Source organism: Python bivittatus, unplaced genomic scaffold, assembly GCF_059951505.1.
Source record: "Python bivittatus isolate LINGU-HERP-01145 unplaced genomic scaffold, Pbiv_v1 ctg000700_np1212, whole genome shotgun sequence".
In the NCBI taxonomy this organism is placed as follows: Eukaryota; Metazoa; Chordata; class Lepidosauria; order Squamata; family Pythonidae; genus Python; species Python bivittatus.
In genome coordinates this window covers 82,767,240-82,791,615 of record NW_028277098.1, presented here as the reverse complement: position 1 = coordinate 82,791,615, position 24,376 = coordinate 82,767,240, and the positions used below count along the sequence as shown (strand labels likewise).

Here is a 24,376-nt window from a genome sequence, read left to right as displayed (position 1 = left end):
CAATATAGTTAATGTGTTGGTAAATTGAAACTGCAAGATTTGATTTCTCATCGGTTATGAATGCTATGGAATCAGTTCCTGCAGCTTACAAAGTATTCTATGGCTTAAGTAAGTTGTAAATAATATCCTATGACCTATGAATGTCCCTTCCCTATTAAAAGTTTGCATTTTAGTAATTTGCTTTATATCTATCCATCACCATTGCCCAATAACAAAATAAAGATTAATAATTTCTGTAGAAAATGAATTTAAATGCACAAAGTTTACATTGTTTATGTTATTGATATATATTCATCAAATTTGTTTGGTACTAAATTTTTAGGACCCATGGTGGCTTACAACAGCATACAAAAAGACAATATAATCCCACAATAAATAAATAAATAAAACAATACCATTCATAGCAACAAGCATAATAGAATAGCAATACTGTAATAACCATAATATTCAAATAAGGGTAGGAAAAACACGTTCCTCAAGGGCTCTCTGAAGAATATGTTTTTCTGCAAATGGGGGCAGAAATTTTTGAAGGCTGAACTCTTCCAGGGTTTTGTGTATTAAAAGTAGTTCTCATATATGACCTTCAAAGCTTAGTAATTTGATTTATTGTGTTGTCAAGTTTTTAAGTGCTTTGCTGTCTAAAAATCAGAAAAAGAAGTACTTGTTTTAAGAAGAAAATATGCCCACATGAAACAGCCAACATTTCTCACTTTGTAAGTATTTTAATGCTTCAACTACAATATATGTCTATGCGAAGAAGCTCTGTGTTTCGTTTTTGTTGATCCTGAGAAGCTGACCTTTGCTTTTTTAATTCAGTTACAGGATAGGAGTAAAGTAAGAAAGACAGTGTCCTTTGTGTGTTATTAGATTAAATTATCAAAGCCTTTCGATGTCCTTTAAATATTTAGTAGATGAAATGTTTGTAATTGGCTTTTATGAAACAAGACAATTGAGACACCCTGAGATTTCTTCCCTTTCAAGCAAGCTTGTATCAAAATCAAAATGCTAGCAGAAATGAAACTTGTAGTACATGTAGACGTAAAAGTATTGTAGTATTGGCAAACTGAAGCATTGGACCGATTTAGATGTACATTCCCAAATGTGGGATTTACACGCTTCTTTGTCATTCTTTCCCCCTCTAAACGATTATATTAAATTACTGTTTTCTTTTACATCTAAGCAGGAACATTTAGTTTGATGTCAGTTAACTAATTAGAAACGGAAAGTAATTCATGAAGCTAAGAGCACACATCCAGATCAGGCAAAATACCCATAATACATCTTTGAATGCTAACTAATTTGCCTTACCTTAGTTCATTAGTATACAAAGATATAGTGTATAAAACCCTGTTCACTCAGGATTTCTCTACATAGAATTAAACTGAAATGTAGGTAGAGAAAGTCTTGGCCCTGTGTTACACATGAAAAGGGTGTTTGAGTCATGAGGTGATACATTTTAAAATCTTTCCTATCCTGCAGGATTGAAATTAGGGTATCTATTTCTCTAGGGAACATGAGGGTTAGAGAAAGAAAGGGTATGGAGACTGGAGCTCAAAACTCACTGCTTGTTTTCCCTGAGACAATACCTGAGAAATAGAGTGTAGGTAGTCCCCGGGTTAAGAACACCTGGGGTACAGATGACCCATAGTTAAGGACAGAGGCTATTGTAGCAAAAGATTTGAGTTAAATACACAATGGTTCGAGTTCATTACACAATACTACTCATACAGTATTATACTGTTCCGGCTTACATACAAATTCAAGTTAAGGACAGACCTTGGGAACGGAACTCATTCTTAAACCGGGGACTACCTGTATGGCCAAGATGCATATCCTGCCTGCAGGTACCTATCTACCTTAAGGTATAGTGGGAGGGAGTTGGCAGTACGTGTTCTCTGTGTGGGTCCTGTCCTAGGAAACTGAGTGCCCCACGAGGTAAGGATAGCCCCACTCTAATAGCCTTCTGGAAATTGGCAAAAGCTGGCTTTTCCAGAAATCTTTAGGATTGACTGGGTGGTGTAAACACGAGGTTTACTTATCATTGCAGTTTCTGGTTAATGTAAATTTATGCCATTTATTATAATTGTTTTACTTGCGTTATTAGCCATAACCAATTAGCATCTATTAACAGCTGAGGTAAGGGTAAATCGAAATACTAAATAAATAAATAATCATGTTTATGGATGTCTCTAGATCACATGGGTGACTCTAAGTATCTGTTTAATCTAAATATAATTTCTTTAATGCAGATATTGCAACACACATTCCTAATAGTCTGTACAAGTAAAATAATATTGCTTACATTTCTGTACAGAAGAATTGGACAAAGCAAATAGATCAGAAGTATCAAACTGTCCAAGTGAGAATAAAAATTCTGTTAATTCCATGTTTTCCTTTTATAACTTGATTTTAGTAAACCATGTTTCCTTTTCACAAACACAACAGGATTTCAGTTCAGCTTACAGTCATAAGTCTGAATTTCCCCACTACTATGCCCTTTCATAGGCTTAATACAGTTGCAAATTCATACTTGAATTCATACTCTGACTTATAAATCATGATTGCTCTCTAGGAATGGTGGTTTCATACCATGCTATGTAAAATGCAAACAAACCCTATTGTTTGTCTTCTTTTTGTGGAGTAAGCCGCTGCATTTTGGTGTTTCATAAAACTGAGTTAGCAAGACAGAGATCCGTTTCTTGAACTAGGGAGTAGGCAGGGGAATAATTCTGCTTCAGGAGTATCACACTTTGATATCCTATAAACTGAACTTACCTTGAGAAGTCTGTTATTGGTGAGTGGGATCTCTTTTCAGTGTTTTTATAGGATTGGGGATAATATTTACTTACTGTGCAGAGTTAGTGGAGGAGATTTTGTCAGTATTCTACCGACGATTCAGTGAATCATGGGAAAAAATCTTCTTTGAGAATTGTTACTCCAGTTAATACCAAATGTAGATATATTCATACTGCTGAAGCAAGCAAGCATTGGGCTGAATGAAAGATGGAAAAGTATAGGAATTAGGACCATTGTGCCCTTCAGTAGTATAGAAATATTTAAAAGTTACATCTACTGCTGCACCAATGCTCTGTATGTAGTTTACATCTTCGGTGATATGGTGGTATTTCACCAGATTTTTTTGAGAAATGGGTTTGAAATTGTTCAGTGGTTGGGAGATAATATTTTAAAGAATTGCTTAAGACTGGTGTGGGTCTTCCGGGCTGTGTGGCCGTGTTCTGGAAGTTTTGTTTCCTAACATTTCGCCAGCATCTGTGACCGGCATCTTCAGAGGGCAGGAGCACAGACAGGAGCAGTTCTCTCTGTGCCCAGGGTGATGTGACCCTTTTGTGGGTATTTATAGAGATCAGCTCAGCCACCAGGATGCGTGAACAATTCACACAATGAACATGCTAATCACCCTCAGCAGCCACTCGTTAACAACTCAATAGAAAAAACCCTGCCTAACCCCCAAGAAGATACACACATATCTGACACCAAAACAAGCAGCCACTCATTAACCCAACCCCCCCACACCCTCCACACACACCCCACACACCCCCTTCAGGCACCCTCGCTGATCTCCATAAATACCCACAACAGGGTCACATCATCCTGGGCACAGAGAGAACTTCTCCTGTCTGTGCTCCTGCCCTCTGAAGATGCCGGTCACAGATGCTGGCGAAACATTAGGAAACAAAGCTTCCAGAACATGGCCACACAGCCCGGAAGACCCACACCAGCCTTCGTATGCTGGCTGTGAAAGCCTTCAACAATAAACTGCTTAAGTCTTGGGAAATTATATTTTAAAAACTGTTTAAGTCTTGGAAAATTATGGTCCAGCTTCAATTTCTGCAAAAGAAGCATTTCCAATCTAAAGCAAATATACATGCATGTATGGATTTGTTTGTGTGTGTGTGTGTGTATACACACATATGCACAAACACATACATATACCCAGAATAACATGTAATTCCTACTGCGTTGCAGGTGTTCACTGTTACATCAGTTTCATTGTACACACTAATGTCTCCATAAGAATTATACACTTCAGCTAAAATAATATATTGTGGTGGGAAGAATTTAACAACAGGTTTTTCCCCCCCATCACTTCATAAAGTAAGTCTGCACACATTAGTTTTGTGTTATTCTGATATCTAATCACGGGAAAGTATAAAGGCCCATGTTAGTAAAAATTTGTAGCAAATGGGGTTTTGTCAGATACTTCATATCTCCAAAATGATTTTGTAAGTATAAGGGCAAAAAACTTGATAAATATGGTGTTCTTTTGGTACTTAGTCATATCATATTCATATTCCCAGTTTTTCTGTATTTACATGGAATTGTAGAATTCACAAAGTTTAGTCAGCCATGTTTCCTCACAATGGTGTGAGTTTCCTCTATACCCTTCTACTCATCTGACTTCTTCTTTTATATGTTGCTCTCAACAGACTATGTTAAATTGAAGTTTACTCATGTACCTGGATTCGGTTTAACGTTGTGTTAGATCATCCCAACAGTGCTGAAACTTGGTAGTGTGCGGTTGGGAATATATAGATCCTGATGACTATTCATTAAACTCCAACTTCTTTTCCTGAAACAATTTTTTTAATCTAGGCAGAATAACATTATTTGTTAGAGTGATTGAACTTAAATCATTATGAAATGAGTGCTAGTCACAAGAAGTTAGCAAACTGGGTGATATTCATATTTAATACATGCTTTTTTTCCCTGGGCCCCTGTGAGTGAAGAAACACTAATTCAGTTGCCTGCTAGAAAAAAAATCATCATAAGGAATTCTCCAAACAACATCTTCCTTCTTTCCCAAGGTATCTGGAGTCCCTCTCCTTGTTTAAGTAGCCCAGAGTCGCTTTGTGTGAGATGGGCGGCTATATAAATGTGACATATAAATAAATAAAAATAAAATAACAGGATGGTTGGTTGAATCTGAAGAACTATGTGCCTCCACATTCCTGATTAGGTGGCTGTTTGTCTTCTAAAGAGAGCTGCCATTTTCCCTATTCTAGGCAACCCTGTCACACATGGCAAATGTGTCCCCATATTTTTCATGCCAAACTTTAACATTAGTTAAAGTCTCTCAAGCCTTCCAGTCCTTGATAAGGGAACTACATCATTGAATAAAGTGCTTTTCCCCACCACTTTGCAACATCTTCAATCAAAATGCAATGCATATAGTGTTATGAATGCGCTCTGTGTTGCTGTTCACAGTATCTTCTTGTCCAATATGCCTAAATTATTAAGCTGCATTAAAAGTAGAAGCTTGTGCTAAGATTTTTATTTTTTAGATCCTCTGAAATATTAATAGCTCTTCATGCAAATTTACAGGAATTCCCATACAGCACTTGATGTTCCTTTTCAGTTATCTCCAGTCCGTGATACTTTCTGTTCACATCTTCTTACTCCCCAGTTTGTGCTAGGGCTAGAATATATATGCCAGCAAGCAAATCACTGTGGTCATTAAGTGAATCACTGAGGTTGTTAAGCAAATCCAGCTTTCCCCATTGACTTTGCTTGTCAGAAGCGCCCTGGGAAGGACACAAATGGCGATCATGTGACCCCAAGACACTGCAACAGTCATAAATACATGCTGGTTGCCAAGCAACCAAATTTTGATCATGTGACCACAGGGACGCTGTGACATTCGTAAGTGCAAGGACCAGATGTTAGTCGCTTTTTTCAGCACCATTGTAACTTTGAACAGTTGTTAAATGAATGATTGTAAGTCGAGGACTACCTACAGTATGTAAAGCCAACCTTTACATAAAATTCAACAAAGCAGGTCAAACATGAAAATGCCAGTTTATACTGTTCTCTGAAACCTTAGAGAAAATATTAACATTTTGCCTAAATGACCCCAGGTGAGCCTTCCATGACATTTAATGAGAAAAATTTCTCCCTGCTCTCCATCCTCTTAGTGTCAGTAGTAAAATTTAGGGCAAAGAGATGGTGTTGATGACAACCTCAAGGTTCAGGTAGGTTTGTACAACTGAAGGTGGTCTTTCAGGTACCCAGTTCCCAAATATTTGAAATTAAAGATTCCCCCAAGTTGAGCTCAAGTCCTGTCGACTACATGGGGACATTTGTATAGTTTTCTTAACAACAGTATATAAGTGCTTTCCCATTGCCACTTTATGGAATTTGATTTTGATTTCTCAGCATACATCCCTAGAGTTGGTGGTTTCTCATCCATCTGCTAACCAGGCCTTTCTGTTTAGCTTCAGAACTTAAATAAGATTGGCCAGGTTCTGCCAGCTGAATGTCCTCTCAATATACATGGAACTGTAAATAACCACTAGAATTTTGAATTGTGCCTCAAAATGGACTGGAAAATAGTATAGCTGTTTGAGGACTAGTGAGATACAATCCCTCTAGCCAGTTCTGAGGAACTGCATTGAAGTTTGGTAGCCCCAATCTCTCAACATTGTAAGAGATGTTGAATTTCTTGCTCTGCTGTCAGAGAGAGAAAACTGATGTTATAAATCCATTCTGACAACCTCTAAGTCTGGGTCTTTCCAGTATTAGGAAATCCAACACTAGGAAAATTGAGAGACATGATAGGAGTTGGACAGAGGTTTAATGGCTGTTGATCTGCTAGATTCTAAGGTCTTCCAGCAGTCACATATCTCTGTCATAATCTCTGACCATGCTCATATATTTCATATACATTAAAAACTGAGACCTAAAGAGAATGCTGCAGAATCTTATAACAATGCCATGGAGCCAAGTATTACTACCTAGTACAGATATCTGTAATCTGCTTTCCAGGTAGGAACGGAATCAGTTCCCCTACTGATACAGAAGAATACCAAGATTAATGATATCAAAAAGCTGCCAAGAGGTCTACAAGAATAGATTCCAGAATTATTTCTTCCATCTCTGTCTCCTGACATAGTTTATTCATCAGAATAGTTGAAGCAGTTTCTCTGTAAAGGATGAAATCCATTGGAAGTGGATCCTGATAATTAATCTCATCCAATATTATTTAGAGTTATATAGCCCTTTGCCTCTAGTGACAGCTGTTTTTAATTTAAACAGTCTGAGATTATATATCTTTATGATGGCTTGCAGTTGTCCATCAGTTAGATCTAAAGCAATGCTTTAAGTTTTCTAGGAACAGGGAGACTGTTCTGCATCTGCTTATCTGTGTCTTTAAAAATTGCCTCTGTGTTGCTGAGGATTGTTGGTCTTTTTTACTGGGATGTGAATTGAGTTCATACTAACACTGACCAGTTTTTTAACGTGTTTGCCAATACTTGAACTGAGCATGTAGCCTTGATCAACTTTCTCAGACTTGGTGGCATCTAAGAGTGTTGGTACTGCAGCTTCCAAAATTCCCTATCATCATAGCACATATCGTACTAGAAGAGGTTGTAGGTTCATACACTTTTATTTGAAAAGGAGCTTATATCTATTTTTATTTTTATTTATATATCAAATTTATATGGCTGCCCATCTCACATGAAGTGACTCTGTGTGGTGTACAACAATTAAAATAAAACAATAAATATATAAAAAGAATTATTAAAAAACAATTATTAAAAATATGATCATCAGGTGCAGGAGAGAGTAAATTAAACACAATAAGAGCCATCTTAAAATATCTCCAGTCCCCTGGAACCTCTAGGCCTGATGCCAAAGCCAGGTCTTGAGGGCCTTACAGAACATTAATGGGTGGAGCTAACCTCACTTCAGGGGGCAGAATGTTCCATAAGGCAGGTGCCACCACAGAGAAGGCACATCTCCTGGGACCTGCCAAGTGATAGTTCTTAGCAGGTGGGACCCAAAGTGTGCCCTCTCTGCCAGATCTAATTGGATGGGCAGAAGTAATTGGGGAGAGGCGGTCCCTTAGTTAACTTGGTCCCATGCCATGAAGGGCTTTAAAGGTTAAAACCAGCACCTTGCATTGGACCCAGAAGCAAAATGGCAACCAATACAGCTCACAGAGCAGAGGTGTGACATACTGTTCTGGAAGCACACATAACTGCCCATGCTGTTGCATTCTGTACCAGCTGAAGTTTCCGCATACTCCTCAAGGGCAGCCCCATGTAGAGCGCATTACCGTAATCCAATCTGGAGGTGACTAGAGCATGAGTGGCTGAGCAGTGCCTCCCGATCTGGGAATAGGCACAACTGGTGCACAAAACGAAGCTGCACAAAGGCCCTCCTAGCCATGACTGCCACCTGCTCCTCAAGCAGGAGTCGTGACTCCAGGTGGACCCCCAGATTGCATATTGTATTATATGTATTGATTCTAGAACTCTTGTAGTTAAGGTTACTGAATCAGGAATGTTTATGTTCTTGTAATTAGAATACTTTTCACTCCAAGGGGATATGCAGACATTAAAAAAAACTATTTATAGTCATCTTTCTGCCAGATACTTAGTCATTTCTGTGTTCAGATGCAGCAGCTACTTCCTGCTTGGTTTCTACTAATTGCTGTTTTTAGGATACAGGTTGTCCTCACTTAACAATCACAATAGGGACTGGAAAATTGGTTGTTAAGCGGGGTGGTTGTTAATTGAGTCACCATGTGACTGGACCCAATTTTATGATAATTTTTATGATGGTCATTAAGCAAATCACTGTGGCTGTTAAGCGAATCATGATGTTAAATGAATCCAGCTTCTCCAATGGATGTTTTTGCTGGAATTCGCTTAATGACCACATGATTTGCTTAACAACCATGTTGATTCGCTTAACGACTATGGTGATTCACTTAACAACATCACAAATCACAATCACATGACTGCAGGGGTGCAGTGGTCATAAGTGTGAGTTCAGGTTGTAAAGCACTTTTTCTGAGGGCGTCGTAACTTTGAACCATCATTAAATGAATGGCCGTTAAGCGAGGTCTATCTGTATTCAGACATCATCCAGTGTTTATGATTGTATGCTACAGGCTTTAAAAATGCTTACTAAAAGAATGAATCCTAAGACTTGTCAATGTTGTAGAGTCCCTGGTTAATAACATATCCTGTCTTCTCATGTGTATTGTGATGCAGATGGGGTGGACCAAGTTCTCTTCTGATACTGGCTTCTCATTTGTACCTTGCCTGCTGCATCAGTCATAGTGCACAGTCTCAATTTCATAGCAAACATACAGCTAGCAAACTTCCCTATTTTCTCATTATAGAGGAATGTTAAAAAAAAAAAAAAAAGCGTGTGTGTATTGGGGGGAGGAATTTGCCTTTGTGTGTGTGCATCAAACCTTTTGAGAATATTGGCTTTGGGAGTACTAAGCTGTACAGGTAGTCCCCGGGTTAAGAACAGTTATAGATGACCCATAGTTAAGAATGGAGCCTCTTGTAGCAAAATTCGAGTTATATATACAGTGGTTCCAATTAATTACACAATACTACTTATACAGTATTATACAATAATACTGTTCCGGCTTACATACAAATTTGACTTAAAGACAGACCTTGGGAACAGAACTCATTCTTAAACTGGGGGTGCCTGTACATCCTTTTAGTAGTGATAATAGGCTACAAAAGGCAATACCCCTCCAAAGAGATTTTTTTTCATCTAAAAATGTCATAGTTAAGTCATGAATTGAAAGAATTTTGCTGGAAGGTGCCCATGTTGAAAGATCTATTTTGATTTCCAGTTCCTTTCCAGGCCCAATTTAAGGTATTGGCGTTACATTTTAAAACCCTAAAATGGCTTATGGTCTGAGGGACCTGTTTCACCTGCGAGGATATTAAGGATATCAGCAGGAGAGATCCTTTTGAAGAGACCCTGCCTTCAGAAGTCTATTTATTGTATTCCCAGGGAAGGGCCTTCTTCTTTGAGGAGTTGTGTTTGGCACTTCTTCCTATAAAGCAGCAGTTAAGTATACCTGTTTCGCCAGAACGTGGTCTCTAAGAGTCAACAGCACATAATCAGAATGGCAAATGTTAATGATTTTGGTATTTGGTTTTTTATTATCCTTTGTTAAACTTTTTTTTTAACTCTTGTTTTTTCAGGTTGGGGGTTGTTTAATTTGTTAGCCACCTTGAATGTTCTACAAATGGATTTCCTTTAGCCTCTTTTTGTTGTTGTTCATGCTTAAACCTGTGCTTTTCATGCAGTCATTAACATTGCATTTTCTTTGCTTGGACTGCACTTTCCCATGGAGCATCACCTACTTCACTGTCATTGCCAGTTCACAAAAACTATACAGAACACCAGTGTAAACAAGGCCGCTGAACATGCTTAATTATTTTCCAGAGTACCTTTGCTTTAAGATGCCTTTGTTTGGGGGTGACATTTTCTGTAAATGAGTTCTTTTTCAGTTCTGGTTTTTTTTCCCCAGTATGCCGCTTCCCCGCCCTGAAAAGGAAATCAATCAGAGAGCCCAGTTTAGTTTTGCAGCTGCTAGTTGTAGAATATAATTTGTAACTGTATTATAGGGAATGTCAAAAATAAGATGCTGCTGGCATTGATGAAAGAGGATAGTTAGATAATTCAAAAGGCTTCTTCCTGATTCATATCTTCTGCTTCTGGGACACAAGCAAATAATTACTTTGCCCACAGATTCACCAATCAAAGCTGACCTGAATTTAGATGAGTGCATAAGTACTTACAGGACTCTTGACAATTGATTGCACAAATTTAGCATTAATAAATACGTTTCAGCATAACAAAAAAATATCTCCCATGTTAAGTTGTTTATTTACTATATATACTCAGAAATAAGCCAAGAATTTTAGATACAAAATACATCTGAAAAATTGGGTTCAGCTTATCTGCAGATGGGCTTATCTGCAGGTATATATGGTAATACTTTCTTAAAGTACTCATATATCCCATATATACTCGAGTATAAGCCCATCCACAGATAAGTTGACCATCGAATGTTCCACCAAAATACCGTGGAAAATGGATATCCATAGATTACCCACAGATAAGCCAATTGTGAAAATTAAAACTGACAAAAATGTTGAGAGTCAGCTTATCTGTGGGTGGTGCATTTTTCATGATTTTTTGGTTAAATATTTGAGGGTCAGCTTGTGCACAAGTATTTATAGTAACCATTAGCAGTTTTTCTTCCTGATAATGTAGATTGACTATTTCGTTCCCTTCTTTCTTCCCCGCCCCCTCAAATAACCTCCTTCCTTTAGACAGATGTATATATGCATTTAACTATTACAGGCCCAGATGCACTGTACTAAAATGAATTATTTTTAATTGATTGCTTTATGCAACCATTAAGCTGATACATATGTAAAAGTAAAATCTCTGTCAAATTTAGCTTCATTCTTAAAGAATTCCTGGAGGTTTTTTGGTAGTATTTCTGTTTATATTGCTGCCTTTTGGGTGTGTTTGTTTGTTTTTAATTTCCCTTCCAGTCTAAAGACTTGGAATTTCCTGATAGACTTCCTTTCCCTTTCCACCGGCAAAGTCTAACCATGCACAAGTTTCCAACACCAGACAAGCTTGGCCAAGACCAAAAAAGGAAGGGAAGGGGAAAGCAATAAATATGGTTATTTCCTTTTGGGAAAAAAGCAGATGCTAGAATCTCCATTTTGCAGTAAGTAACCACTGACTAGTATGTATATTTAAAAGAAATCAGTGCCTGAATTTGAAAAATTATAAATATTAATTATAATTAATTAGTGGGGTATTATGTACAGTTTTTTTCAATTTTGAAGGGAAACAAAGTATTATCTTACCATTTGCAGTAGATTACTCCAGTATTAATCTTTTTAGATTGTGTATAGGACACTTAGTCATCCAGATGGAACAGGCTCAAATGATAAGAGCTATATAACTCATTTATAGAAGCCTGGGAATACGTGATTAAAATCATTTTACATTTCTCAAGCATGTGAAATTTCCTTACAGTGGGCCACATTATAAGCCCAGTGTTCCCAGAAGCTACGGCTGTTCAGGATTTCAGATAAAGATAACTCTTTACTAAGTCTGCAAGCTGATATATTTGAATAGGAGAGTCTAAGCACTGAATTTGCAATCTTCAGTACAGTATATAAAGCAAGCCCTACTGGTTAACTAAACCCTGTGCTTCATGCTTGTTTTGGTTTGGTGCATTAAATGTTTCAGAACACTAAATTATGCACTTTATTATAAAGGTTTGGAGAGGATTGGGGGCATTGCTTTTATTCAGAAATAGTAAACGCTTGAATCAAGCTGGACTCCTGGTGCCATGCAGTTTTCTTGGCAATAGTATGGAAGAGATTTGCTGTTACCATTTTCTGGGGTGTTTTTTCAATTTCCAAGGCTACACCATCACTTTGGCTTTTCCGGATGATGTTCCATCCAGGTACTAATCTGTATCTTAGCTTTTCCAAAATCAGTTAAGATCAGCTATGTTATGCCACCTGTTGTGGTGTTTATTTAGAACAAATGTTAAGTAAATAACTGTTGAATGAAATTTGTATGGAAAACTGGCCCAGCTGCCTCGTTGGCAGCAGAATAGTGCTTGGGGTCCAGAGAAGCTTATGAGCATGTGAAGGGCTGGGAATCATTGGCATTTTTTTCCCCAGTAGCTGTTGCTGCAAAGGATCCTCGTATTTCGGAAAATGTTTTCACTGTTTTTAGAAAAACCTCCACAAGCATGCAGATAGCTATGTATGATGCTTGGGTCCCTGTTAACGTTAGAACAAATGTAATTTCTAATGTCAGAAGTCATCTCAGGTCATAATTGAACATTTTCAAAAGCAAATTTAAATGGCGATGCTTTCTTAGAACCTAGATAATTAAAGCATGTCCAATGCCATTTTTAGTCCTTGCAGAATGGTTATTATTGAATTATTGATTGTAGTTTCAGCTTGCTTAATAACCACTTTTTTCTGGATACTGAACAGGTAAGTTAAAACATAAAATACCAAACAAATAATGGTATAATAAAACATGTGATACATTTAAAATAATAGCAAGGGATAGAAATAATTTTACACACAAAACCAAATGTGGGTAAAAATCAGAAGATGTAAAAGCACTAAAAATAGTTCTTAACACTGTAAACATTTTGAATAAAAAGATTTCTACCTGGCTTGGAAAGAAATATATATACCCAGCGAATTTCTTTATGGAGGGTTTCCAGAGAATAGGGGACGCAGCTGGAAGGTCCCTTCTCTACAAGCCAATTCAGCCATGTCATAGCTTCGAATCCCATATTCATTAGGAAAAAGGAAATATCCATGCTACAATTTGCCCTCTTCAAAGGTAAGACACTTAAACAAGTGTAGGGAAATGATAAAAATATTGTTGGTTAAAAGTGGGAAATGAATCTCTGCATCTTATAATAACTACGTTATTTCCTTATAACACTTACAGGGTGGAGGAACAGGAGGAACAGTGATGTGCTGTGTTGTCATCGTAGATGTTCTAAGCACTGCCTGATGTTGTTTGTAACTCTTATGCAGTTTTCTCCCATATGACAATGGGATAAAATGTGATAGTGGAAGATTATCAGCCTGCCTTCCTAGGCAGTGTTATTTTCTTTTTTACACCTGTGTTGCCAAGATTGTACCAAGGCTTCAACATTTTGTTGCATGCTAGGCTAAACACAATCTGCTTATGAGATGCTTGAGAGCAGAGTTTTTGTAGTCCCAGGAAATACAGCATGAAGATGAATTCCCAGGCATATTGAAACTTGCCTGACTCCAGTAGAGCCTAATTCTATATGTTCTGTAAATAATTCATTTGAGGCTGCAGCTTTTCCTTCATTCCATCTTCATTCTGTCTTCACATAAACTTCATGATTTCAATTTTAGCTCAGCCTGTTATTCCTCTTCTAATATATCCTTGCTTGGGGGGGGGGCTGATAAAACTATTGCCTGACCAAGAATTTTGGGGGTTTTTTTCTTATCAAGTAGCTCAACTCAGTATTTCATATAATCAGCAAAGTTGACTGCCAGAGTAGGTGCTCATGCATTACAGTTGGTCTATGTTGTTAAGTAAACAGTTTTGTTTGTGTTTTCCAGATTTGTGTGTTGGTTGTAAGATAATTGTTTAATTTTCACACTTCTCAATTTTTTGTTCTATGGTGATCTTGGATGGAAACGGGCAGAATGAACTTATGAATGAATACATGTCTACTAGGAGACTGGAAATAGACTAATGTGTCTGCCCTCTGTCAGGACCTAGTTTATGATCTGAAAACTTTAATCTGTAGAAGATGTTAATGGTGTATTTGGAATGGAGTAGTGTCACTTAATCTGCATCTGGAGAGGTCTGTACTTATTCATTGCATCCCATCCCCCATGCTTCAGCTTCCTGCTCTTCTATTTTATTATAGTTCTGGCAGTGCTTGTACTTCTCCCATTCCATCTTGAGAAAACAGCCATATTGCAGTTTTAAAATGGTATCTGGAGTCAAAACAGTCTGTGATACTTTAAAGTTACTGAGTGATGTGCTCTTGAGAATGTGAATTAGGACTAATGTTCCTGTTTTGGGCTCTCAGGTATTTCTTCTCACTATTTAGTTTCACTGCAATTTAGTAAATCACAAAGGCTATACTGCCATGCTATTAAAACAGATGAAAGACCATTTTAAGGGCATAAACTACCAATCAAAATCTCAAGCAGACAAATATTTTTAAGGGATAATTGCAGAACGAAGCATTATACGGTTTATCTCCTTAGCAAAAAGTTGTACCTTATTTTGTTATCAAAAGATACACTTGCATAATAATAATAATTTGTTCTTTCAAACTTGACAAAGTCTCTGGTGGTATTTGTAACTATTCAGAGTGTATCTTGCCTAGATCTTCATACTAGACATATGCCATTAAATAGTCAGTAAAGGTTCCAGTGCAGGTTATGTATGGAGATTTGTTAAAGGCCCACAGTACAGATTAAATTTATCAACTTCTAATTCAGATGCCAGCTTTTTTTTTTTTTTACTGGGATAATCACTTTCTTCAGGGATAATCAGTCGAGTGACACTTAGTTTGTTAGGCTGAAGTAGACAGGGATTCAATCAGAATAAGACAAGTGGGTAGAAACATTCATTCTTTCTGGCCAATACCAGCCTTTTTCATGATCAGGATGCAGGGAAGGACAGATATCAAAGGTTGGAATTGATCCCTCTCATAGGGAGTTTGAAAGTAGGTTGAGAGCACTGGTTCTCCATGTCATCCCTCATCTCCTTTCCTATTCCTGTATTTTACCTCAATTGCTCTATTATTTCAAGCAGATATGCTAATAATTTTTTTTTTAAAATTACATTTTCATTTATTCAGTTTAGAGCCTGCTTTTTTACTTAGAGGGCACTCAAGGCAACTAACAATAAAAAATAGAACACAAACAGTTAAAATCTGATTTTAAACAAACCTAGAGTTGGACATTCATGAATTGAAGTTAACAGTGACAAGGAAACATGGTGCAAGAGAAAGCAAATTGCATCAATATTTTGAGCACAAGAGTAATTGCAGAAGAATCCATGAACAATACTACTGACGTTTTCCCTACCCTGGCCACACTGGCTTTATGTGGTAAAATAACGGGGCCCCAATAAGTTCAGTGGGTGCCCATTACGGATAGACTTTATTTCTGTATTAAGGAAATCATGTCATTTTATGATTTTGGAGGCAATATTCTTCCTCACATAGGTGGGGAAGGTGTCGATGTTAAGCATCAGAAAGCCCCCTTCCCTTCTCATAGCATGCCCTGAACTATTACAATAGATTGGTTTAGGAATAGGCTGCAGTTGCACACAACTTTTATTTTTGTTCACTGCTGTCTCTGTGCAACTGAGACACTGACCATATGCAGCAAGCACGGTGGCATAAGAAGCTGTGCATATCTCTCTTCCTGCTGTAACCTTAACGTACCTGATATCAAAACCCAGACACTGAGGCCAGTGAAGAGGAGAGCGGCAGGGTCTTGTACATGATTTAATGTATTTCTCTTATGAGCATTATAGCTACATGGAAAAGGATAGTAACCACCCAAACTATTTTTATTCTAGGCATTTGTATCTCATTTCCTACTAAGAAGTACTATTTGATAGACATGTCTTACAAACAGGAAGAAGATATTGGACCTCTTGTCATTCAGACTGCAGTGTATTTTTGGATACATTTTGGAATGTGTTACATTTGACAGCCAAATATATCAAACATTTTAAGAGCACACTGAGTTGATCTAGCAGTGATACTACTATCATTTTCTAGCTTCTGAGCATATAGAGGCAGTGTCTTTGCTTAAGCAGTAGCAAACATTTACAGAACATATTAATTTTGACCAAGGAAATCTTTTGGGATGCCAAGAGAATTCTAAAAAAATATTACTGCATTTTGTTTTTGTTTTTGTACTACCCTTCATTTTGAGAAATTGTCAATTAAATCATCTCAATTGTGTGTAATTTTAACTGAAACAAATGAGGTTCTATCTTATTTTCAGAATATGAAAATAATCTGCCATGTAAAATTGACCTTGTATTTTTAAGTTAAAGATAAATTTGATCTTCCAGCTTATTCACAAACAGCTGAACAGATGTTTTCAACAAACAGATTGAGCATACAATTTTTGCAACTACATATCTTTCTATGTCAGTACCTAATACAGGTAGTCCTTGTTTACTGACTGCCTCATTTAGTGACTGTTCACAGTTATGATAGTGATGAAAAAGTAACTTTATGACTAATTCTCGCATTTATGACCTTCACAGATCTGTAAAGCAACGGAAAGCTGAAGTTAAGATCATAAGCACAGTAATGGTTTCACTTAGCAATTGCTTTCCTTTAATGACTGAGTTTCCAGTCCCAATTGTGGCCACTAAATGAGGACTACCTGTACATTTTCTGCAGTAGTGCAAAAACTTACTAGGGCAAGAGAAAGTCTAGACAAGGGCTGATACTTCAAAAGAGACATACAGTGAGATCCTCTCCTGATACCTTGAAGCCTTGTTTCTGAATTTTAGTGGCTCCCATTAAATAGACGTCCTTCTCTAGCCTGTTTTCAGTGGTGTTGGTTCCAAAGCTACAAAGATCAATAGATGCTCTCACCTCAACCATGCATCCAGACATCAGTTTTAATGTGTGCTTGTGCCATCATTGTTTTGAGAAGCTGGGAGTACCATATTCAAGCTTCCATTATATGCATGCTCATAGTGAATTTTTTGTTTGAGGGACATTATATAACATACAGTCAGGTCCAGAAATATTGGGACATCGACACAATTCTAACATCTTTGGCTCTATACACCACCACAATGGATTTGGAATGAAACAAACACAATGTGCGTTAACTGCAGACTGTCAGCTTTAATTTGAGGGTATGTACATCCAACTCAGGTGAACGGTGTAGGAATTACAACAGTTTGTATATGTGCCTCCCACTTGTGAAGGGACCAAAAGTAATGGGACAGAATAATAATCATACATCAAACTTTTCCTTTTTAATACTTGGTTGCAAATCTGTTGCATTCAATCACAGCCTGAAGCCTGGAACGCATAGACATCACCAGATGCTGGGTTTCATCCCTGGTGACGCTCTGCCAGGCCTCTACTGCAACTGTCTTCAGTTCCTACTTGTTCTTGGGGCATTTTCCCTTCAGTTTTGTCTTCACCAAGTGAAATGCATGCTCAATGGGATTCAGGTCAGGTGATTGACTTGGCCATTGCATAACATTCCACTTCTGTCCCTTCAAAAACTCTTTGGTTGCTTTTGCAGTATGCTTTGGGTCATTGTCCATCTGTACTGTGAAGCGCTGTCCAATGAGTTCTGCAGCATTTGGCTGAATGTGAGCAGATAATATTGCCCGAAACACTGCAGAATTCATCCTGCTGCTTTTGTCAGCAGTCACATCATCAATAAATACAAGAGAACCAGTTCCATTGGCAGCCATACATGCCCACGCCATGACACTACCACCACCATGCTTCACTGATGAGGTGGTATGCTTAGGATCATGAGCAGTTCCTTTCCTTCTCCATACTCTTCTCTTCCCATCACTCTGGTACAAGTTGATCTTGGTCTCATCTGTCCATAGGATGTTGTTCCAGAACTGTGAAGGCTTGTTTAGATGTCGTTTGGCAAACTCTAATCTGGCCTTCCTGTTTTTGAGTTTCGCCAATGGTTTACATCTTGTGTTGAACCCTCTGTATTCTCTCTGGTGACGTTTTCTTTTGATTGTTGACTTTGACACACATACACCTACCTCCTGGAGAGTGTTCTTGATCTGACCAACTGTTGTGAAGAGTGTTTTCTTCACCAGGGAAAGGATTCTTCGGTCATCCACCACAGTTGTTTTCCGTTGTCTCCCGGGTCTTTTGGTGTTGCTGAGCTCACCGGTGCGTTCCTTCTTTTTGAGAATGTTCCAAACAGTTGTTTTGGCCACGCCTAATGTTCTTGCTATCTCTCTGATGGGTTTGTTTTGTTTCTTCAGCCTAATGATGGCTTGCTTCACTGATAGTGACAGCTCTTTGGATCTCATCTTGAGAGTAGACAGCTACAGATTCCAAATGCAAATAGCACACTTGAAATGAACTCTGGGCCTTTTATCTGCACATTGTAATTGGGGTACTGAGGGAATATCACACACCTGGCCATGGAACAGCTGAGAAGCCAATTGTCCCATTACTTTTGGTCCCTTCACAAGTGGGAGGCACATATGCAAACTGTTGTAATTCCTACACCGTTCACCTGAGTTGGATGTACATACCCTCAAATTAAAGCTGACAGTCTGCAGTTAATGCACATTGTGTTTGTTTCATTCCAAATCCATTGTGGTGGTGTATAGAGCCAAAGATGTTAGAATTGTGTCGATGTCCCAATATTTCTGGACCTGACTGTATAATATATAACATTATAACATATGATATTCTTCTCAATTCCTTCTCCCTTTTCTCAGCAGAAGACACTAAAGTAAAATTGATAAGGAATTTAACAATGCAAATAAATAATGTATAACAGCTGCAGAATTCTACTAAGAACTTTGCAAGAATGCTGATAGAATTCAGACTGAGAAACATGGATCTCTATATCAGAAGAATATGGCCTGGCTGATACATTACCATACCACAGTGTGACTTACTACTTTTGGCTTAACATGACATGCAAATCCAACCAGTGAAAAAAAGAATGACTTATTTTTGGCAACGTATTTCTTTGTAAACTACTGGTTATTAGTATATAAATCCTGGCTTTTTAAAATTATAGCTTGTGTCTGAATCCAAAATCCTGTCTTATTCCTGGTTTGTTTCATGCATTCTGCCCATCTGGATTTTGGAAAAATAAATGAAGAAAACAAAAATCTGGCCATGATTATTTTGTTCACCTGCAAACCTGAGTCTGGCTTATTTATCTCAATTATCTGCAAATTGAGAAAGGAAAGGGATAGGTCGTTTCTGGCTTTTTTTTCCCCCCCCCCCATCATGAAAAATCAGTCAAAATTCTTTTTGCAATAGTCCTTTGTGTGTGTGCGTGTGTTTGTATCTAGTAATCCTTCTATGTAAATTTGCATGTATATTAATGGGGAATCTTTGGCTTAATCTTGGAAGCACTCAGTACTTTTTCTTGAAAAACTGTAAGGCTGGAAGAGGATATTTAACCAGACATCTAGCAGCTGTTTAGAGATTTGAGGCAATGGAAGTTTTAATCAAAACACTCCATTCAACACTGAATTAATATTTTCTGCTTTTCCATTATACTTCATTCTATGATTTCGGTTCCTGAGGGTTGCATGTTGAAGAATTATCTTTTCTGAAGCAGATGTTACAAAAGTAGCGTAAAATTTTAGCTGGTTTAATATGTTTAAAGGATTGTTGGCTAAAGTCGTGTTAATGTGTATGAATAATATATAATCTTCTTTAACCAGTAGACCAAAAGCTGTGTCCTCTTGCTAAGTGACTTATATTCTTTGTCTTATCTATTTTTAACAAGTTCAAAGAAGTTCCCAGTGGTAGGGGAAGGGAAGATACATTGTACCTTGCAGCACAACTCAGAGAAACTCCACAAAATAAGTAATATTGTGTGTATTATAGTTAACAATTTAAGATAGTCATTGTACTGTAAATACTTCTCTTGGAGTATTTAATACAGTACATAATATGCCGATACTTTCTGCTGAATTAAGACAAAATAATGCATCATTTCTTGAATTAACAAAGGGTAAATATTCCCAGTTCCTGGAAATCAGATATTATGAAAGTCATGATTAAAAGTGCATTTTTGGAAAGGCAGTTTGAGGCTGAAGCAGTAATTGGTTCCTTGCATTAACACTAAATTTCATTACTTATTTACCAAAAGTAAAACTCCTCTACTTTACTGCTCAGCAAATCACTTAGTTAGAACCAATCCATGTTTGATTTCATCTTCCGATTTCTTCAGCCCTGCTTTTCCTCTGTTGCAAGTTTACTCTTTTTTTTTTTTTTGCCTTCTATGTTTCTTTAGTTGAGGAACTGGACCGTTGAAGAACTTCAAAGACGACTTGGGGCACTTGATCCCATGATGGAGCAGGAGATAGAAGAGGTTCGCCAAAGGTATCAGTCAAAGCGGCAACCAATTCTAGATGCTATTGAAGCAAAGAAAAGACGCCAGCAGAACTTCTGAGGAAAACCTGGCAGTAGAATAGATGTCCATCATTCCTAACAATAAACTGTTCTTCTATGACTACTGTGTAGGTGGATTTCTATTTGGTATCTGATCCTTCCATTTACTGTAGCACCTTTTCTAACTCAGGTATGCCATTGAATGGAGTCCTCATGAACAGATCATGCTTTGTATGAATGGTAGGTAGATTTTAGATACATTGCATGTTGCTTTTGAGAAATCCTGACTTAGCTGGTTGCTAAACTTTGTATTAGAATCTGTGAAACAGTAGGAAATGGACTTGAAGAAGGTTGGTACTCAGATTTCCAGGCAGTTTTTACAGTTCAGTTCCAAACCATATATATAAGTATATTCTGTCATGATGAATAGTACATTTCTGTGTGAAGAACCCAAGTAGACAAAACAGTAATTCTTACTTGTATACTGAGGTGGAGTATAGGAATTCAAACTTTTGCTTTTTCATGGAACTGTTAAAAGTGTTTGTGAAATCAGAGTCCTTACACACTAATCTGTTATCTAAATTGATTCAATAAAAAGTTCATCATTTTATTTGTTCATTAACTCTGATCTGTAGCAACCACTGGGTCTTAAATAACCCTTACTTTCAGCTTTGCCTTATTAGTTTAATGAGACTTTGGAAATAAGTTCAAAAAGAAAAGTGGTTCATTGGCAAGTTTACATGTCCTGCTCCAGCATTTGAAAAGGAATATGAACTTTATCTAGTCTAGAAACTTCTAAGAGCTCCATGCTTTTTGATATCCTTTTTAAAGCATTATTTCTCAGTGTTACATTTTTTTTTGCTTTTTGTTTTTACTAGGAGCATAACTCTGAATGAATGCTAATATCTTTTCAGTGATGTCTGTCATATAATGAATCTTAAACCTTCAGTATTTTTTTTTCAGACTTTCTGGTAGCAGAGGAATGTTAGTCCCCGCAGTTCAGGAAAAATTAGAATCTCTTTTGATAATAATGTTATTTAAAATAGTTAAGGAATTGTAGTCCTTTATATAATTTGCTATTTCAAGCTGAATTTGTCTAAGATTTGTGGTACTAGTTTTGAATTTAAACTGGAGTAAACTTTTCCATTTATTGAAAAAGTAAACATACCAGTTAAGATCTAAATAAAGATCTTGAGACCCAAATTAATTTCAAAATACCCTTTAGTTAAAAAACACCATGATACATCTGTGATAAAGCAGTTGCCTTCACGGAGAGATACTTTGTGTAAATCTCAAGGTTGGATTTGTACTAAGGAATGCTTATGGTGGAATGTGCCTATGGCAGCTAAGTTTCATAAAGTGTCCACAGAAATATTCCTCCTCTCCTCCCACAACATATATGAAACTATTGGAATGTAACAATCAAACTCCAAAGAGGTCTGCATTGTTATGCAGAGTTCAGAATGTGAAAAGAGACTTGAAATTCTTCGATTCTTGCAGCAGCTTCTTGTGCCTAGTACATTAATCCTCAGAGGTTCTTTTGACCTATAGAGGATGCATAGAAAGGGAATGGTTGAAGTATCATATTTGTGTATGGAAGACTGTGCCTACAACTTATAATTCTGGTGACTGTCTACAATTCATGACACTGCAGTTTGATAACTTTTCCACAGGAACAAAGATGGAAGTATATGATTGCATTCTTGCTGCTCAAGACCTGGAAACATTTGTTTTATATTTATCACACCAAATTGCAGACTGTCAAATGGGTATATGTACTGAATTTTGTATTCCCTTAGAGCAGAGCAGGGAAGAAGGATTCTGTTTAGTCCACAAATTCAAGAGATGTTTTAAACTTTAATTTCTACAACTTTGTCTATCTTCTATGAATCAAAGTCAGATGGGGAATTGTTGAGTCAGGACAGGCCCTTCTTATTTCTCAGAGAAGAATCTGATAATTTTAAGTAAGCCCATGTTCTTTTCAGTATTGATATTAAGGAAATACTACTATTAAGACTGTTGGCTATAAAACAGTTTGACTGAGTTCTCTCTCTGAAAACTTACATCATTAATACCATTGACTCATCCTGGAATGAGAGATCTTGGGAAAAGCCAAACTAATTGATCCACTTCAATTAGCGAACCTTTTGTATAAGTTCAGGGCTGAAAAAGAAAGTGTTAAATAATAAACCAAAGTAATTATGTTCTATATAAAGCCATGTTAGACAGGTACTACATACAGGCTAAACTTGTTGGTTTCTGTTAGTTAAACAATCTGGCAAATAGAAATCTGCCATGAAGACGAGAAACATTGTCATTTGCTATTCAACTTAACTAAAACTGGATGCTCTCTGTGCCATTGTTTACTGATTAAATTCTTTTTGCATCTATCTCTTTAATCTATACCCTTACAATTCCCCCTATATAGTTCTCATTCCTGTATAATTCCATCTACACAAACAAAGTGGGAAGCTCTTTTAGTAATCTGTTAAATAGCTTCTGAATTAAAGACATTTTGTTTTTGGTAATGATGCTTCTGCAAAATGTGACTCATGCATGTAAATCCTGAGTAAATTGGAAAGATGGTCCTTTGGTTGGAAATAATTGGCTTTACTGGGGTAGTTGGTGATTATTCTTCACTTCAAGCAATGGTAGGAAAAGATCTCTGCCTGACATAACTAGATTCTAGTTTGTTTCTGGGTAAAATGCAGAGAAAAAAAGGGAGTGAAAGAGTATAGCAATCATAGCAGTTGAGTTCCTTCCTCAGTTTCCAAAGCTACAAGAATTGAGAATTATGTTCAGAATGCCTATTCTTTACAGTAACTTCAGCTGAAACAAGAGATTCTGTTTCCTATTTTGGAGTCCTTTACAGGAATATATCACTTCATCTATCATCCAAGCTGTATTTTAAAAGTATATATACATTCCATTCACATGGATCATATGTACCAACTGAAGCCTTCTGAGTAAGCTGTCACCTTTTCCTTTTTCAGTCTTAAATCCAGTATCTAGTTTCAGTTCTGTGAGAAACTAAATGTGAAGCCAGTAGCTTTAATGTTTTGTAATAAAAGTTATACCAGTGTAATTTGAAATGATCTTTTTTAGAGATCTGGCTGTTTTGTATATAATTGTTTAAAACCTTGGTTTGTATATGAAAGAAAGTAACTTTTTATCTTATTTAGCTAAATACAGGAATTGTTTTTTGGATTTTAAACATAATTTGTGTCATGGGAAAAAAATAAACTGTTCTGCTTATTCTAAAATATTGTCTTTATCTGCCATAAAATCTGTTTTCCTGGGGAAAATCTGATTCCGATGATGTCTAGCACAACTGGATAATGTGTTTTGGAGATTCTGCTCCCAGGTCCTGTGGCTTGCTCTTCATGCTCCATTAGTTTGGGTTGCCTTGAGCTCCCAGTGTCTGGAGGTTGTAGGGTTTGATGAGGAGCAGCATACTCAGGCTTAATCCCAGAAATTTGGAGTGGCTGCAAGTTTGAAAACTATTCGAGACCAGCAGTTCCCTGGCTTTGATTCTGGATGGGCTGAATATATTCATTATTCACAGCTCCTAGGTGCCTTTTAAACTATTCCTGTTTAAATTATTCCATCTGCTTGCCAAATACATGAAAATATTAGGAATAGCAGTGAATGAGGTACTGGTTCCTGCATGTAAAACAATCATTCTCCTGTTTGTATCAGCAGGTACAAATGTTCCTAACTGGACCCAGGATTTTGCTTCTAAATGAACAACCAATTTCCTGTTTTCTCACTTTTATAGGTCATTTTGTGCACATAAACCAGTGAAAGCTGCAAGCTAGGGCTGTGTTTTCATGGCAGTCATACCCACAATCAACCTTGATTTGCTCAGTCCAATTTTCTTGAATTACGTGACACACTGAACCTCAAACTAACCATGTA

The 24,376-nt window shown here is 37.1% G+C and overlaps 1 protein-coding gene across 1 annotated transcript in view; it reads left to right on the top strand.

Moving 5' to 3' along the window:
- The window catches only part of STK4 (serine/threonine kinase 4), a 76,417-nt gene extending 52,712 nt beyond the window's left edge, over positions 1-23,705 (top strand). Inside the window, exon 11 of the mRNA XM_007426738.4 lies at positions 20,361-23,705. Coding sequence (XP_007426800.1) covers positions 20,361-20,519 — 159 coding nt within the window. The 3' untranslated portion in view covers positions 20,520-23,705. The remainder of the gene's footprint in view (positions 1-20,360) is intronic.
- Positions 23,706-24,376: the final 671 nt, after the last annotated feature.